The sequence below is a fragment of the Vipera berus genome, assembly GCF_964194415.1.
Source record: "Vipera berus genome assembly, chromosome: 4".
Taxonomy (NCBI): domain Eukaryota; kingdom Metazoa; phylum Chordata; class Lepidosauria; order Squamata; family Viperidae; genus Vipera; species Vipera berus.
This window is the reverse complement of record NC_138206.1, coordinates 27,846,130-27,865,517: the sequence shown is the minus strand read 5'-3', so window position 1 is coordinate 27,865,517 and position 19,388 is coordinate 27,846,130. Positions and strand designations below refer to the sequence as shown.

The following is a 19,388-nucleotide window of genomic DNA, read 5'->3' as shown; positions in this document are numbered from 1 at the left end:
TTCTTGAGGGTTTACAAATCCCACTATCTTTTCCTTGTGCCAGTGCAACATCTCAGAATTTTTAATAGCAGATAAGTTGTGTGAAGGTGTAGCACATCAAGTGAAGTTTATCATGCATGGAGACAATGAGTTAAGTGTGTGTTCTGCTTTGACAATAAATACTCCTAGACCAGGGATAGGCAACCTTGGCTCTTTTATGACTTGTGGACTTCAACTCCCACAATTCCTAAGCCAGCTATGGATTGGCAGCCCAAGTACCGTATTTTCCGGCGTATAAGACGACTTTTTAACCCATGAAAATCGTCTCAAAGGTTGGGGGTCGTCTTATACGCCGGGTCGTCTTATATGCCGGAAAATACTATTCACCTCTCTGATCTTTTCTGCTGGACGGCGAGATCTCTGGGTGAATGGAGGTAGGCGATGGCGACCCGTGGTTAAGCGGCCGATGGCGAACGGGTGATGGAGGGCAAACTCTCGTCAGCTCCTGGGGCGGCTACTGCAGCCGCCGCCGTTGCTTTCTGTAGGACTGGCCATGCTGGCGCTTCCAATGCTGGCTGTCAGGTCCCCGAAAAGAGGAGGGGCAGGCAGTCCCCAGGGGCGCGCTGCTCGACAGTAGGAAGGGAGCACCTTTGCTCCTGCCGAGGCACCGCCTGGCCCGCGCCGACCGGAAGAATCGCTTGCCTGATCACGGAGTGCAGAACAGCGGTACTTGGCGCCCCTCTTGCCTGCAGACCATGCAGCGGCCCTCGCCAGCCGGCCTCAGCATGGCCGCCCCAAGCCCGGCTCTCTAGCGCGTCTTCCGGGCCCGCCTGGCCAACCGTCTCCTAGGCGGGGCTTGGCTCCAGACGCGGCGGCTGCTCCATCTGCAAATGCTATCTCAAAGCCAAATCGCACTTGGCCGTGCAGGCTGCCGAAAGGCGGGGACTCAGAGTTCCCGCGGTGGTTGCGGCTTCTGGCGTGCTGTTTGCAGAGTCTGGCCGGGAAGAGCGCGTGGCTTTGCACCATTTGCATCAGACGGGGCTGAATCTGAATCGGGCTTGTGTCGGACACTTGGCAACTGGCATGTAAGTATTTTCCGGCGTATAAGACGAAAAATCTTGAAAATCTTCTCAAAAGTCAGGGGTCGTCTTATACGCTGGGTCGTCTTATACGCCGGAAAATACGGTAAACTATATGACCTCTCTTTTTCTGCCTCTTTCTCTCTTCACACAGATACATAGAATAATTGGAATCTGGATTTCTGTAAACAATTGTCCAAGCCATTTTTAAAGAATATTTGGTACCTCTGCTCACTTTTCAGTATTCTGGCTTATTCTCTTCAGAAACTGGATGTAGAATGAATTGCTGGAAACTGCAGGTAGATACATCTTGAGTAAATATAGGGAGAAATTTCCTAATAGAAAGTGATGCTTGTCAGTGGAATAGACAGCCTCAGGAAATGAACTCCACTTGAGACATTTAAATTGCCATGTTATTGCATTCTGCATTCAGGTTCTATGCAGAACAAGGAATAATTTTATGACTATGACAATTTGTGAGTTCAAAGAAAACAGGATTAATAGAATCTATCCCAGGGCTGGCAACCTCAGCTCTTTTATGACTCATGGACTTCAACTCCCAGAATTCCTGAGTCAGCTATGCTATGCTGACTCAGGAATTCTGGGAGTTGAAGTCCATGAGTCATAAAAGAGCCGAGGTTGCCTACCCCCTGACCTATCCTGTCTGGACTGATTCTGCTTGCATGCATGCCAAAAGATGTGTGAGGCACATATGCACAAAGACTTTTTCACATCTATCAATAAACATCTAAATGTGGATTGATTTAGACCTTTGATGGTGACTGGCTGAGATTGAAGATCTTTTTAAAGTATAGTTACAGGTCAGATTACATTCTCTTTCAATAACCCTATTCAAAATTGGTGTCCAAATTGTGATTTCCAGCAGAAAAGAAAAAAAAAGTGTTTTGCAAATACGTTGAAAATCTAGGAAAATGGGTGTCATTTATTCAGATTCCTTATGGAAAACAAATGAATACAGTATTTCTGCTGCCAGATTTTTTTATACAGATTGTACGGTTTTAATTCCAATTATATACTGGAGAATTCATATTCTCTTCAGAGTTGGCACACTGGAGTGAAAATAAAGTAATTGAAAGCTTCATGAAGTTGGTAAACTGTGATTGCCAACAAATTGTGCTTACCCAATCACAGTGCTGAAAGTATTATTTAAATTTAACAGTGAGGACATTTATTCTACACGTTAAGAGGTTCAATTCTGCTTTTATTGCTTTATGTTTTGGGCCCTTCCTATCATACTCAAATTTGCATTCAGTTTGCATTTCCTGGACAGTGGTCCATCAGCTGTTCCATAATGCAATTAGCAATAAGGGGCTATTTGTACATGAACAGCACTTCAGTCCATTTCTTAGTTGTATATAAACAATGCTTCAGCCCATTTCTAATCACAATGATGTTGAAATTTAAGCCTCTGAAGAAACAACAGCTAATAGTCTTTTCAATGCAACATATTTTCTCCCCTAACCCCAGTTTAAAAATAAAAATAAAAAAACCACCCCCACATACATACTTCTTTTTTTTACTAGAAGTTCTGTTTAGGGTTATGTTTTTACTCATACAAATTCAAATCTGGGATTCACATAACTGAAGAATATAGAGACTGCAAGGTGGTTTTTTAATGTAAAGATAAATGCATAAATGTCCATACAAAAGATGTGAAGAGACTATGGGACACCAACACCAACACCACCCGGGCCTGATTTCCATCTTGATTGTAATAGCTTATTGCACTGGGTGCAAAATTCAACTTCCTGACAATGGTGTGTAGGTGTGCTGCATTTGAAAAAAGAGCATTATGATTATAGCTTTTCAGTGCCCTAAATATCTGCTCATCTTTTTGGTGGCTTTCTATTTCTTCTGGTCCTTGTGGCTGGCAACAATTCTTTGGCAGCTTCTGGTAGTTTTTTCCCCATAATTTCCAATCTGATTCTTTTCATCAAAAATGGCCTAGCTGGAAGCTGGGACTTTGTGTTGCCCAAAGCATGCATTTTAAAACTCATATAGATTTGTTAGAAAAATGAGAGCCACGCAAGGCCACGTGGAGTGGGGGTAAAGATGCAAAGTGAAAAGGATCGTGTAACATAGGTGGTTGGGTCAAGGATCTTTATTTAGTTTGCGGTGTCAGGACTGTGTTTCTTTTTTTTTTTTAAAAAAAACCCTTAACTATTTTAGAACTTAATTACAGTTTTCTTGCTTCCCTCTCAGAATAATGGGAAACTGCACTGCCCGTTCTCAACAACTGTGGTCAGAGAGAGGTCTTGTAAAGAAAGGCTGCTATGATCCTTGTACCGTAAGTATTCGTATATATAAAACATATAAAGCAAATAAATAACCAAATTCAGAGACAATCATTCCTCTTTTATATGAATAAAAGTTTTATTATTTTTTTTTAGACAATTAAAAAGAAGAAAGAAAGAGGAGAGGGAACAGTAGAACCAAGAAGAGCTTTCTGAGCACTAGTTGTAGGCTGCTCTAAGCAGCATCTCTTGAAAACGTCTGTGTTTCCCATTGTTAGAAGAGCAAAGAGGGAGAAAAACGTGTTTATGTAGTATTTTGTTTTCACCACCTTAAAAAAAGCCATTCTTCTTTCTTCTAAGCTATCAACCCTCCGGCACTCCCTAATGCCATCACACAACTTCCAAATAATAAAAGGAGAAACCGGCAGTGAATAGGGGAGGAGAGATACTGCTCCCTAGGAAACATGTATATAAATACAGCAGCCATCTGTTTTCCTGGTGTGCTCTGAAACTGATGGAGCAAGTCTGTTAGAAGTATTTTTTGGCGGGTGGGGGGGGGGGAAGAGAAGGAAAATAAATGGGAAGGAGAGGTGTTTAAAAAAAACAAGCAAAAAAGGCACAGCTAAGCTTTAAACCTAGTTCAACCCAGAGGGCTCTCTTGACCATGGCGTCACGTAGATGGTATATGGTCTATGAAGAGAGCTCTCCTAATGGCCTTGACACCCACTTGTAAAGGAAAAGAATGAAGTTGGAGTGAAGCAGAATGGGAAGTGAAAGAGCAGTGGAGATTCTCTTGGAACCTCATTCCCAGTGCAGTTTGGAACATGGAAGAGAACCAGTGGAAGAAGGTCTACCTAATTCCAGGCTTTGATCAGAAGGATATATTTTGTCAGTGCAGAGAAGGAAATCCTGTTAGGAACTTCCAAAGGAACTTTATTTAAGACCAGCGTGTCAGTGATCAATGAGGCAGGTGCGGACAGCAGGGCTCAGTGAGGCGTCCCTGGCTGAGCCTCCTCGAGGTATTCAGAAATGTGTTCCCTTCCCAGCCAGTCCCAAGCTCCCTATGAAGCATGGAAGACCCTCACTTTCCTTCCTTTTCGAATTCTCTGTTGTTGTTTTTCAATTAAGGCTAATGAAATTACAAGAGTGACAACTGTCACCATGGGCTACCATTTAGAGCAGACCACACTTCAAGAAAAGAGAAAGGAGGGGCGGGGTAGTCATTATCTATCTTTCTGCTGCTCTTAAATTCCTTGCTTTATTCCTCCCCCTATTCCTTCCTTCCTTCCTTCCTACCTTCCTTCCTTTCCCTAGTATAATGTCCAAGATATCCTCTAAAGGAAGGGTTAAAATGGATGCTTTGAATGTGTGAATGGGTCAACTGTCAACCTGACCATGCAGGCCAGCCCCACACAGCCATATATGGGGACATGCCATGCAGATGCCAAAAGCTTTGGAAATCTAGCTCTTTTGAGAAATGCCAGCCATACACCCTGAAAAATAGACAGCCAGTTCAGTTAAGCAACGGAGGCTTTAGCTTTCCACCCCAAACCATGCCCTCCCCAAATCCCTCAACAACAGCCAAACAACAGCAACAGCAGCAGCAGCAGGCCAATCAGATGCCAAGCAGCCCATCAGGGAACAAGGCCAAAGTGACCAGAGTTGCCATGGAGGTGACAAGGGATGTGAGAAGCATCCAGAAAACTAGTGCAAGAGGGAGAAAAATCCAATTTGGAGAATGACATAAAGCAGGAGAAGGGAGGAAGATAGAAATAAAGAACTCCAGAAAAATAATTAAATAAAATAGAACTCTCGAGTCAATTGCCCTCCCTCCCCACTACTTTTGCCCCAGCTTATTTTTTCCTCTGCTTTTTTACTCTGAGATCAGTAGTCACAGACAGAATGTCACCAGTTCCCCCTCACCATCGTCTGTTTTGAGCCAAGCAGCAATGGGCTAACCCCAAGGCAGTTGATCTGATCTACTGACCTCTGGACTTTATAAATTCCATCTGGTTTACCATACTAATAGAAATTTTGTATAGCAGACCTTAGAAAGCAAGTATGGTCTCCTTCCCCTGATGCCTTAAATGGCCTCCTTTTGACCTTGGCACATACAGCCATAGCTGAGGAGCCCCTGAGATCATGAGGGTGGGGTAATAAAGGAGGGATCATCACATCAGTTGGGTTCAGTTGATTGGGGTAAGGGAAGAACACAGATCTTCCCCTCCATTTCAGGGAGGAAGAGGAGAGTCTCTTATTGGGCCCATCTTCACTCCCACTTACTGTAACAAATTTGCAGAACCACAACCATTTTTTACACCAAAGAGCCTGCTCGGCTCTGTGCTGGTACCATTACAGGCACAGCACCTATCCTCTCCAGCGTTGCTTGGCTTACAGCATAGGACCATGTGTGTTGGGGTCGTGGTTTCCGACTCACTGATCCATTACTCCTGGCCATCTCCTGGGGAGATGGAGCTGTATTGGTTGTCACTACCAATGTCTTCGGTGGAGGGGGTGCTGGATGACCTCCATTAGCATATATAGAACGGGCATTGGTGCTTCCAGAACGAGAGAAGGACTGCTGCCGTGCGTCATTGTTGAGGTGAGTGAAAGAGTCTGTAGCATGGTTTGCTTTGGGGTCATTCCAGTATCGGCTGTTGTAAGTATTGGAGGAGGTGAGAGTGTCATTTTCAGAGGAGGAAGCATCACCATGGAAGCCTTTTGTGGATGAAGAACATTTGGGTGGCAAATCATCCTCCCTAAGGAAAAGAAAGACATAACTACGATTCCCTTCACACTATTTTCTCAATATCCACTCATTTCCAAAACAAACAGGAACACTTCCTCGCTTACTGACAAGCATGCATGAAATAATTAACACTGAACAGCAAAAAAACAAAAACAAAACAGCAAAAAAACAAAAACAAAACACCCAATCATTTCACATCTTTGATACCAACATCTTAATTCTTGCCCAAATATGCAAGCACTGACACCACAACTTTTTACATTCCAGTTTTTCATTCTGTGAAAGCTGATATACAGTGATAATGGACAAAGACAGAAATTAACCGTGGTTATTTCTTATATTATTGCCATTAACTAGCATTAAAAGGAATTATTTTGTCTTGAGAATTTATTGCTGGTTTTGACTGCCATGACTGATTAACAAACTAGACTTTTCTTACCAGGAATATTGCATGTAACCCTCTTGCTAACATGTCAGAAAAGATGATGGATGAGACTTGCATTGCACTTATGCCTACTCCATTAATAACTGGCACTGCATAGCCATACCATTACTAGTATTATAAGAATTAGGAATGAGAATCTTGTATGCTAACATCTAATTTGGATTCATTACACTCAAATGAGATTTTACTGTAACATCTTTCTCTTGACACCTGGAGACAATCTTGCTTGGAAGAAAGGGAAGAAATTTGGAAGGGTAGACAAAGTATTTTCCAAGGCCAAACCTTATCTCATTGGGAATCTCCTCCTCCTCTTCCTCCTTGTGTTTGTTTTTCCAATAAAAGAGTGTAACAGCCATCAAGACAATGCAGACAATAAGCACAACTGCCCCTGCTGCTGCAGCTCCAGCAATCAGACCAATATTCCGAGGGTTAGCTGTGTGGGACATGGAACACATGCAAAATCTGAGTTGAAAGAACACACGAGCGTGTTCAAAGAACCACAGCAGGCATCAGGAAAGACCAGCTGTATTCCTAAAAGTAACCAAAAATCACTTACAAAAAAGCATCTATGAATCAAAAGTTCAGTGTAAGAAATCTGGTACAGAATGAGTATGTGCTGGATGTTGTCTTACATATTCTTCTAACTTGTGATGTAACACTAGAGGTTATTAACATCTTCCCGACCTTTTTGTCACACTAGAAATGTCTCCATATGCACATTTCGGATGGATTCTGGCATTCATCCAAACAAGAGAGTTTTTAGCAAAGTGAAATTATCCCATGCAATCTGCACACAGCCAAAACAGCTTTAAACCCAATATGAATGTCTGAAGTCCTGGGGAAAAGGTGATAGGGCAAATTAACAATTATACAGATAATCTAATGTAGGATTGCTGTGTCTGGGTGAATTTTATTTATTGCTCTTTTTTTAGAAAAGCAAACAACTTCATAAACTTAGCTAATTTCTTTTTAAATAGATGGAGTTTTAAAGAGTATAAGGTTCTCCTGGTTAAGCAGGGGGCTGGACTAGTAGGCCTTCAAGGTCCCTTACAGATTCTATTCTATTCTATTCTATTCTATTCTATTCTATTCTATTCTATTCTATTCTATTCTATTCTATTCTATTCTATTCTATTCTATTCTATTCTATTCTATTCTATTCTATTCTATTCTATTCTATTCTATTCCATTCCATTCCATTCCATTCCATTCCATTCCATTCCATTCCATTCCATTCCATTCTATTCTATAAAAAATCTCTGTCTATCCACTCAGACAGCATTAACTTCTTTGTGTTGAACTAAATGACTGAATGACTGAATTTTGGAATATCTTCATGTAGTTGCCTATATTTGAGTTGGTAATTAGCATCCTGTCTGCTGCCAATATAGAATAGAGACAAAGTGGTATATGAACATCTTCACACCAAGGTCCTCCTTAGTCACTACTGCTGTCACCCTTCTTGTTCTAACAAGTCGGATGCAAAGGTGCACAATGTTAATGAGGCTGCCATAACTTGAATAGTTATTCAGTGATTACTGACAGACACCTCTCCTTTAGTGGTGATGCATTGAACAGGCATAAAAGGATCTTGCCTCTGCTGGAAACAGCCATATCTACTGACTGTGACAATACAGGTATCCTAGAACAAAATGTGTCAATTTCTTTAAAACGTGACAGAAAAAAGCATTTGATTTTGAAACAATGAAATACGTAAGAAGGTAAAACAGAAACAGTTTTACTGAACTAAAATTTCCTTGAGTGCTTTTATCTTCCCCAAGGCCTTCCAATATGGGTTGGAGCCAAAATACAGAAACGAGAATTTACTGTTTTCTACTGTGCTGCAGTTACAATTCAACATCCCAATAACATTGCCTTGGTGGTACAGTTATTATGTTTCTCTTTCTATAATAACAGCTGTAAGATGCAATTTAGACTTGAGACGTGTGCAGAAAATGGACCTTTCTTGAAAAACTAAATAACTTATAGCCGTTTGTAGAAAAAAATAAAATTGTACAAGAAAATTCAATTATCATTCAGCCACATAATAGTTCGTTTGCTCTAAATGTCTGGTGTAGTGAGAGAAAACCTTTCTCTAATGCTGACCTTCCTGTAAGAAAGGTCAAAGATGATCAGAACCAGCAAGGTTAGGGATGTTAAAGAAATTTGACGCAGAATTTCTACGAATTGGTAGAATCTACCAAACCAGGCTTTTCAATAATATAGGCAGCAGCAGATAGCATTCATCACTTAGGCAAAAAAAACCAGGAAAAAATCTACTTAATTATAGCATGAACCCCAAACAAAGACTTATATTTGGGAAAGACTATACAAAAGAGTGCATAAAATTAGTCATTTTATAAAATGCCTAGGAAATCTACAGAATGCCAAAGTGGGAAATTCTTAATATTTTACACATATCCCACACATTTTATGCAATGCGAAAAGGCAAACCAGCAAAGTATAACATACTCCCGCTAAAATGCCATTCTAGCCTGCCTTGCTGCAACAAGTTGGTCAATCAATACTGGTCTTTTCCTCTTGTTTTTTACAGTAAGAAAATCCTTTATTTTGCATTTCTTTTTTTCATTTTCATATATGTCTTCCCAATAAAGGGTTAGGGTTCCAGGACTCTTTTTTCATACTTTGAATAGTTCTTGTCCTTTTGCATAATGCCTAGATATTGTATACAATGCCTAGGGAAAGTATATAGTATATTAAAATAACACAGAGATTTCATAATGTACCTAAAAACCTCATGCATTTTATAGATTTCATAGGCATTCTATACAATGCCAGCTTGGCTGGTAACATGTATAAGGTTTGATGGCTTTTCTACTGTTAAAAAAGGCAATGGAAAGGATTATTATCTTAAATTCTGCAATATTAATATAGACAGATTTATAGAGCTGCACAGATATTAATACAAGGCAACGTTCTGTATACTATATCTAACTCACGTGTAATCACTTGAACTTCAAGAGAACAGGTGCTGCTTCCAATGACATTGGATGCTATACATTGGTAACGTCCTGATGACAAAGAGCTAATATTGCGCAGAAGAAGAGTACCCTGAACTAGATCTAAACAGGAAAGAAACAAAAACAAAATAAATAAAATCTTCTAAATTTAAAGTGCAATTTATATAAAGGAGAAGAACCATTTTATCACAATTTTGAAAATGCAAATTCAACAAAATCTAAGTTGTAATGTAAGGCTCTTAAAAGACAGATTACAAAATAACCTCCAGATGAAAGCATCTTTTTACAAATGAAGCTAGAGATTAAGAAGCTTACAGTGGTCATTTTCTTCTGAAAGACTGTTATTATAATTTGAAAGCTCAGGACCAAAGGAACACAATAAGAAAACTAAAAGGGAAAAAAAGCTATCACCAATCTATTACTTTAATTTGAACCAGTCAGCTTTTTTCTTTCTTTCTTGTTGTTTTGTCTTTGCATTGCTTCCCTTTTCTTCCGTTTGTCTTCTTCCAGAAAAGAAAACATTTCAACTCATGAATCAAGACTCACCAATGAATTTAAGAAAACCAACCACAGATCACATTGTCCAGTACCTTTTCTCCATTTAATCAAGCCTTCCCAACAAATACACTATGACTCCAATTTCCAGAAAAATGTTGGGTTTTAGAAGGCTGTTCTAAATTTTGCTAATAAAAATTAAGGGAGTTTTGCAAATCAAAAAAATACATGAATACTTAAGTAAATTTTGGAGTGCACAATAAACATATTTGTTAAACTGTATGAAATATTTCATAGGAAGAAAGTGATATAGTTCTTAAAATGCTTCATTTTAAAAGCTGTCTCTCAATCTAGAATCATAGGAAGTTTTAGATAATGTTTCCAGGAAGATTATTTTCAGTCAAATCTTTGCCACACTCTAGTCCTGAGTTTTAACCGCTTAACTAAACATGTCAATCATTTTTGTAAGGACTATACATATAATATACAATGAAAAAATATTTAGAAAAAAATTAACCTAGGCTATATCTCTGGTTCCTGGAAAAATTGTTTCCCATGTGCAAGGTACTACTGACATATCAATAAGATTCAGATGAGCAATTTTCAATTTATAGACTACCACCATCACCACCACTGTGACAGATATTCCGCATGCTTTATTGACCCAAAGTCTATGTTCACAATAAGTTCTACTATAGTAGAATAGCTGTTTGTGATTTTGAGCTGCTGATACTGTAATTGGAAGTAACTGTTTGCTAAGACCTTGCTAAAGTCTTGTTGTTGTTGTTGCTGCTGCTGCTGCAAATTGCTGAAGATACCTTCTAGCAAAAAATCAGTTTATCTTTACGTATTTGTATTGGTTTCCTATATTTTGTATATTTTTAGAGTTTTTTCCAAGGATGCTTTGTCAGATGTAGTGAAACACTGCATAATCAATAAAAAAGCAGGATGATTTTAAAAATAAAAGCTAAAAAAAACCCATTGAATTCGAAGTGTATTGTTAACGATTGCTGCCTTTATAGATAATAATCAATAGTCTGCAATCAATGCTACCAATGGTTGGCTTATCACCCAACTTGGTGATATACATAAGTTCTGCAAGAAGCATATAAGAGAAGCTTATCTGCATATTTAACAGAAACTTTCATTCTGATTTCTGGCCAATCTCTTTATATGAGCACTTTTATCTTTTCCCAAAAGTATGCTTTTTTCAACATTAGAATATTACTTCTTTCCCATTGAAACAATGTTATATCATAGCTTCGGACTGATTTTCTCTTTTAGTCAGAAAAAGGGGTGCATGAAATGTTGCTGACTAATCAGACAGAAGGTGAGGATTCTGTTCAGTCTGGAATGCAACAGTGTTCCAAAAGAACAGACATATGGGTGTTAACAGTCAAACACAGAGCCTCCAAATTCATCTTAAGAAAAAAAAAGACTTTGTAAAGTTATTTCAGAACAGGTTGGGACAGAAGAGAGCAGGAGAAGCACTGGGTAGAAATATATCTCAACTGAGTGTTGGGAATCAATAATCAAAATTTTGTTCCTGCAATCTGTTTTCCTGAAAATTCAGATTGCTCCCCTGTGTTTCTGGCTTTGTTTTCACTTCATTTGATCAAAAAATTCCTATTTACAATCTACCATTACTATTCTAACTACAGAATCTGATAGATTCATTCTCAGCAAAACATTTTGAAAAATCTGTTTACCATCATCACTCACTTTTCATCATTTCAGTGAAATATGCCTGTCTCTATGTCTGACTGTCTATCTAATACTGTAAGACTTGGAATAAAGTGACTGCTACTTGCATTTTTTACTGATGTATTTTTTTTTAAAAAAAAGGTTTATGTTGCAAATACTTAGAAGTTTGGAACATTCATTTTTTAAAAAATCAAGTACTGTCCTTGAAATTAAATATAAACTTATTTAAAATAACAATACATTTGAATTATTATAATAATCTTTTATGACTTCTGTGAACATGATTCTTTTTTATTAAAAAAACTGAAACGAGCAAAAGAACATGCATCTATTCTTTGATATTTCTGTCTTGAATCCTCCTCTTAAGAGTTTTATTTTTATTTTTTAGCATTTATTTCATGTGAGGGCAGAAAGCACTGCCAAAAGTCTGAAATCCTTTGTGATATCACATAACTTGTTGTTATGGGGTACAAGATGTTTCAGTCATCCTAGCTATATGAACTTGATTGCCTGGTATCACTATTCCTTTAAAATATATTACAAGAAAAAAAAATTAAGGATGGAATTATTATGTTTTATAGTATATTTTATAATAATAATAATAATATTTGTTCCATTGGATTTCTGGCAAATTTGTTAAAAAATAGCTGCCCACCATTATTACTTTAATGTAATGTGTGCTATTTTATTTCATACATAAAAATATTTAAAATTCCACTAGAGGGCACCCAATGCTTTATAAGCTTGGTTCTTTTTAATTATCCAAAACAGATTTTTTTCCTTCTTTTCCTTGTTACTTTTAATGAGTTTTTTACATTCAGATTATCAGCATTAATTGATAATATCAGCATTAATTGACAACATTAATTGCTTTCTTCTCTTGCATAACATGCCTGGATCAGGTGCTTTGCCAAAGTAACTGAAGCAGCAGTTTGGGGCAAAATGTATGACATTACCACCAAAATAAGAAAAATTAGTCAGACATCCCAATGAAACAGAAAGATAGAATGGTCACCTTGTATGGATGTTGGAGGCAGCTTGGGAGCATTATCCATTCTTTCCCAGTTGTAAGTTGGCCGAGGGATGCCTTCTTCTGAATTACAACTTAGTGTGATGTCACTACCAATATTCAAAGACCCCTGAATTCTGCAGTCAGGGGCAGACGGAGGAACTGTTACAATAGAAAATGGCATGGATTATTTAGAGTAGCTTCTCTTCAACATTCTTGTCATCTTTACAAATATAGACAGTTGTGTTTTTTTTTAAAAAAAGAGAAGATACAGTTGCTCAAGACTAATAAGGAAGCAACAGGCAAGGTAACCTGCTAAGACTTTGGTAACTACAGGTAGTTCTCAACTTATGATCACAATTGGGACTGGTATTTTAGTCACAAGGCACTGTGGTTGTAAGTGGAAGCACCATGTGACCTGACTCAATTTTATGACTGTTTTTACAATTGTCATTAAAGCGAACCACATGGTCGTCACTTTGAAGCCTGTTTACGCAAAAGATTTTTTGCCACTTTTTGCCTGAAAATGGCAAAAATTCACAAAATGCAAACATGTCACCATAGGATCCTACAACCACTCATAAATGCGAGCCGGTTGCCAAGTGCCCAAAATGCAATCATGTAATTGTAGGGTTGGTTTGGTGCTCATAACTTTGAGAATAGGTATTAAGTCACTTTTTTCAAGTCTGTTGTAATTTTCAACCTGTTAATCTTTAGCAACTGAGCTCAGTCATAATTGTAGGCTTAAGTATTTTTATTACTGTCCTCACAAGGAAGGTCCTTTCTCAGTTTCCACAATAAAGATAATATTAAAATGCTTTACTTTAAAGCTAAATTCCATTATCTTGATAAGGGTATGAGATTTAATTTTACTATCTATATAAAGATAGTACAACTATGGATAAAGTAAGTACCAAATTCTTAAAAGCATCAAACATAAACATGGTCAAGCAAGTGCTAAAAATAAACTATACGGAGTTTAAAAATAGTTATAACTAACAAAAACTTTTGAAAATGTGCCACAATAAATCAAAAGTAGAGAGAATTCTTCTGTAAGTGATCTGGTCATAATAGGTTTCTGGCTCCTATAACCAGTCCTATCTTCTACTATCTCAAGATAATTTGAATCTCTCATAATCCACCTCTCTCCCACTTATGCCAGAACCTACAAAATGTATCTTTTAAGAGAAAAAGTTGAAAGGGTCTTCTATCTCATTTTTTTCTAGAAATCAGGAAAGTGATTTCTAGAAGGTATTCAGATTCCCCCTACTTTTGTCAATTTTGTTATGCTGCAGCCCGATTCTACAGTTGCTGACATTCATTTTTTTCACATTAATCTACACTCAGTATCCCATAAAGACAAAGTGAAAAAAGAATTTTAGAAATATCTGTAAAATTAAAATAAGAAAAACTGAAATATCATATTGGCATAAGTATTCAGACCCTTTGCAACAACACTTGAAATTTAACTCTAATGCCTCCCATTTCTTTTGATTGTTGCTGACATATTTCTACACCTTGATTGAGTCAACCTGTGGTAACTTAAATTGATTGGACATGATTTAGAAAGGCACACACCTGTCCATAGAATGCCTCACAGCTGACAATGCATACTACAGCAGAGCAAAAGCTATGAGGTCAAAGGAACTGCCTGCAAAGCTGAGAGACATAATTCTCAAATGGAAGAAGTTTGGCACAACCAGGACTATTCTATGAGCTGGTCATCCAGTCAAACTGAGCAATTGGGGGAGAAGGACCAAGAACCCAATGGTCACTCTGACTGAGCTCCAGAGATCGTGTGGAGATGGGACAGAGTTTCAGAAGGACAACCATCACTGCAGCCCTCCACCGATCTGAGCTTTATGGCAATGGCTAGACAGAAGCCTCTCCTCAGTGCAAAGCACATGAAAGCCTGCTTAGAGTTTGGAAAGAAAAAAAATAGCACCTGAAGGACTTTCAGACTGTGAGGAACAAGATTCTTTGGTATGATGAAACCAAGATTGAACTGTTTGGCCTCAATTCTAAACGTTACGTCTGGAGGAAATCAGGCACTGCTCATCACCTGCCCAATATCATCCCAACAGTGAAGTATGATGGTGACAGCACCAAGCTTGGGGAGTGTTTTCAGTAGTAGGAACTGGGAGACAGGTCAGGGTTGAGGGAAAGCTGAATGGAGCAAAGTACAGGGATATCCTCAATGAAATCCTTTCCCACAGCACTTAGGACTTCACTCTGGGCCGAAGGTTCACTTTCCAACCTGACAACGATCCTAAGCACACAGCCAAGAGAACACAGGAGTAGCTTACAGACAACTCTGTGAATGTCTTAGAGTGGTCCAACCAGAGCCCTGACTTGAACACTATTGAACATCTCTGGGGGGACCTGAAAATGGCTGTCTACCGACAGTCGTCATCCAACCTGACTGAGCTTGAGAGGCTTTGCAAGGAACAAGGGCCGAAAATCCTCCAATCCAGGTGTGCAAAGCTTGTCAGATCATACCCCAAAAGACTAGAGATTGTAATTGCTGCCATAGATGCTTCAAGAAAGTATTGAGTAAAGGGTATGAATACATATGCCAATGTGATATTTCAGTTTTTTCTTTTTAATAAATTTACAGACATTTCTGTAAATTCTGTTTTCACTGTCATTATGGGGTACTGAATATAGATTAATGAGAAAAAATGTATTTCAATAAATGTACAATCAGGCTGCAGCATAACAAAATTGACAAAAGTGAAAGGGGTCTGAATACTTTCTGAATGCACTGTATATTAAATATATACATTTTGGGTAAGGATGCTAGGAATTCTGACATGCTGGTCCCTGAGTGAATCTAAAGCAGGCATGTCAAACTCACGACGTCACGTGACGTCACATGACGTATCAGAACTTTTTCCCATTGCCGAAAATGGGATGGGTGCGGTTTCTCCGTGACGCTCCGGCCCGCGGGCCGGCAGTTTGACACCCCTGATCTAAAGTATGCATACACACACATATTATACAACTAAGGATTAAGTTATACATAATGCTAATATCTGATACCGTAGGTGTTGCTGGGGTGTTGGTTTCTGTAACAAAGTGTGCGTGCTTATGTTTGAACTATTTTTTCCTTGCTGCAGTCAACAAAATCACTTTCATCTAAGACAGTTGTGAATTTAAAAGGCATTTTAAGAAAGAGAAATCCAGTTGGGTTTTTTTAAAGCAGAACAACATATTGGCAATAAATGTATTAGTGACAAGATGCAGGTATTTATCTTGGCAAGGATAGCGCTGATGGGTTTATCTCTGCCTTTTCCTATACAATTTTTTCTCCAGTACAGTCGTTAACTTACGACCAAATTGAGCCCAAAATTTCTGTTGCTAAGCAAGACAATTGCTAAGTGAGTTTTGCCCCATTTTATGACCTTTCTTGCCTCAATTGTTAAAGGAATCACTGCAGTTGTTAAATTAGTAACACACACACACCTTTTCGCCCCCTCACAGGACAGCGAGATTGGTTAAAGAAGTTATCTCTTCCTGCTTTTTTCCTCACAGAGAACTTCTCTAAAAAGTGCTAATTGTGTTAACAAGCTGAGCTCTATGGTCTTAATTAGTTTATAAGGACCCTCTGGCAGGTTTAGGCTCCTGAAATTCGCTAGTAATTGCACATATTGGGCAGAAATTGAATTTTTATTAACACTTATTAATCTCATATTTGTGAATGGTCCCTAACCAAGGTAGTCACTAAATGAGGAGTGGTTGTAATGAAAAAGACCTATGCAGACGGTTGAGTTGCTAATAGCAGTTTTGGAGAGAGACCAATTTTAATTATGACTTCTAACCCCTTTCCATTGTTGTACTGTTGTGTTATTTTAGATATGAATGAAACTGGGAAGAATCATAGAGTTAAAGTAAATTATAATTATCTAGTACTTTTGTGCAGAACTGATGGACCACTGACATGGCAGCCATTTCTGTTCCAGACTCTTGTTTACAATTAAAAATAAAATTTTCAAGTTAAATTTAAAAAGGTTGTGCATTAGTTCACCTCCATATTTTAAATCTATCATCCATTTTAAAAAGATCATACCCAAGACATTGAGCCCAATGACTCCAATATTCCGTCCTCCTCGGTCTGGTAGATTATTCACCAAACACTGGTAAGTCCCTGTATCTGAGAGCTTGGTATTGTTGATGAAGATGGAGGCACTGGTGGTTGGCATTGTTTTTGCAAACCCCACTCGCCCATGAAACTGGGCTGCACCATCAAAAATCTGACCACCCTGGTAAAGAATAACCTGAAAAAGACAAGGCACCATATCATGCAAACTAAAGGCTGGAGTAAGAAAATATTTACTCATTATGCTCTAATTACAATATCTCACCTGTACGATGTGGTTAAAAAATACATCAGAGCCTAGCATAAACCTGAGTTTTTGGATCCTCATTTTGCACATCATTTCTTCTATTTCTGGTATGGAGAATTTTTCATGCTGATTTCTTTTACTTTATTTATAGTCAATGATCACTTTTTACAAAAATGCATACAGAAAAGTAGAAAAAAATAATCAAAAAGTGTGCACACCATTACACAAACATAATTGGGGAAATATAAATGTAAAATTGATGTTTGTATATACAGCACAAAATAAAACTGTAGAAGCCAATCTCACAAGAAATAAACAAAACCAAACTTTTTGTAATAAAAGTACATATAATGCATAATAATAACTTTTTAGCTTTATATCTTAAAATAGAAACATGCAATATTGAAAACTGTACAACTGCTCAATTCAACAAAATATTAGAAGTTAATTAAAAAGGCAAATGAAACTGCTGGCAAATTGGGCAAGCTATAAAATCCAAAGGACCACTAGATGGCAGTGGTTGGCTTCAATTTAAAAAAGAGTTTCTGTAGAAGTTTAAAATGGGATTCCAGATATTCTAAATCAAAAAATTATTTAAAGAAAAATTATTTACTATTGCACAGAGATAAGCATGAATGCCCCAAATTACTAAATTTGTATAAAGAAATAAGACAAAACTGCAGAAAAGTAAGAATCAACATTTTTATGCCCAATCCTTCCTAGATTTATTACCTATTTTTAAAGAAGTAGAATTCATTTCATATCAGATATTCCTTCTAATTTAATTCCATGGATTTCATTTTTCCCCCTTGAAATTCCAAACTTAAATCTGAGGTGCTAAGCCAGGAATCAATGTTTACAAGGTGAAAAAATAATTTCTTCCTCATGAAGATACTGATCGATCATATGAGCCAATCTGATAGCAGGTGGCAGTCTACATGCATGAGGAATAACAATGTAAGAAGTTTTGTCATTTTTTTTAACAGTTCCAATTTGATGACAGCTTTTGCATGGATCTCCTTCCCCTGCAAAATCTAGGAACTTTTATCTAAGTGAAAAAAAGAACCCTCAATAAAATTTAAGATACTATGCTCACAAGGCACCTAGTGTGACATGCAAGAGTAGAAAACTAATAACAATAAACTTGGAAGAAACTGATTCTGAAAAAAAAATCTTATGTTTATCTTACATCTGAAATAGCACTATGTGTTTGGGAAAAAGGAATAATTCACAAAACAAATTTAATTGCTATTAATAATGGAAGTGTTCTAGAGCTCTTTGCTGTAGTTAACTGAACTTTTATAGGCATGGTGCTAATTTTTAAAAGAATACCATCCTTTGTCTGTAACCATTATGGCATAGCCAAAGGCTACAGCAGGCCGTGTACTTTGTACAGCTTGATTGGGGTACCTGTGGTAAACCTTTCTGTGACTTCACAACCTACCTAGTGATGTCACCTGCAGCCCTCCAGCTGCTTGAGGGAGCAAGTTGTGACTCCTGACCCTGGGAAAATTGCCCTCCCCTGCTGTAAAGGCTGCTCCAGCATGGCTTCAATGGAAACAAACAAGAAACAGGATTTTATTTGGAATTCCTTCAGTTCCCCACCAGTAGCATCCATGATAGCACCTGCCTGAAGTTACAGACAGGAAAAAAGCTCGTTAGGTTTTTGTAACAAAAAAAAAGATATGGAAATAAATAAGAATAATAAAAAATATTTCCATAATTCCATATCAGCTATGAAGTAAAATGAAAGCTGAATGAATCAGTAAACAGATTAAAAGGTTCAACAATAAAAAGTAATGAAATACCTACATATTTTTCTAGCTTGTAATATTTTTTGCTACTTGTAATATGATGATCTAGTTACCGTGTCAGAACAGTAATAAATCACTCCGTTTTTCCCCCCCTTACAAAGAGCTCTACTATGTACCACATGGCTGTAATCATAAGACCAATGATCAGGCGCTGAGCTCCAAATATGGATTTCTGCATTGTTCTGTATTCCCTCAAACTGGGAGAAATCTCGGTGCCTGTGGATTGTCTAGTTTTAAGGATTTGAAAGAGTCATTAACCCTCACTTGTATTTTTTTCATTTCCAAAATATACTGAAATTGTCTGGCAAAAAAATAAATAAAGCTTATGACCCCAAGATTCATATAAAAGCTTAAGGAAATGCAAGACTGAGAATTCCTTTTATTCATCTGATATAATGAAGAGGTAGGTCTGGTGTAGCCTTTTCCACAGTTGAAAATTTCCAGTTTGACTAGGAGAAGTGTGGCAGAAATAACCCTAAACAAAAAAGAAAGCCAAAAGGGAGCTCATCTGTTTTTTCAGTAGGACTTGGTA

At 37.8% G+C, this 19,388-nt stretch overlaps 1 protein-coding gene across 1 annotated transcript in view; it reads right to left on the bottom strand.

The window, feature by feature from the left end:
- Positions 1-3,497: 3,497 nt before the first annotated feature.
- IGSF11 (immunoglobulin superfamily member 11) overlaps positions 3,498-19,388 on the bottom strand; it is a 195,672-nt gene continuing 179,781 nt past the window's right edge. The window contains exons 3-7 of the mRNA XM_081326545.1: positions 16,766-16,973; positions 12,703-12,858; positions 9,468-9,590; positions 6,790-6,940; positions 3,498-6,072 (exon numbers count right to left, since the gene is read on the bottom strand). Of these exons, the coding sequence (XP_081182671.1) occupies positions 5,628-6,072; positions 6,790-6,940; positions 9,468-9,590; positions 12,703-12,858; positions 16,766-16,973 (1,083 nt within the window). The 3' untranslated portion in view covers positions 3,498-5,627. The remainder of the gene's footprint in view (positions 6,073-6,789; positions 6,941-9,467; positions 9,591-12,702; positions 12,859-16,765; positions 16,974-19,388) is intronic.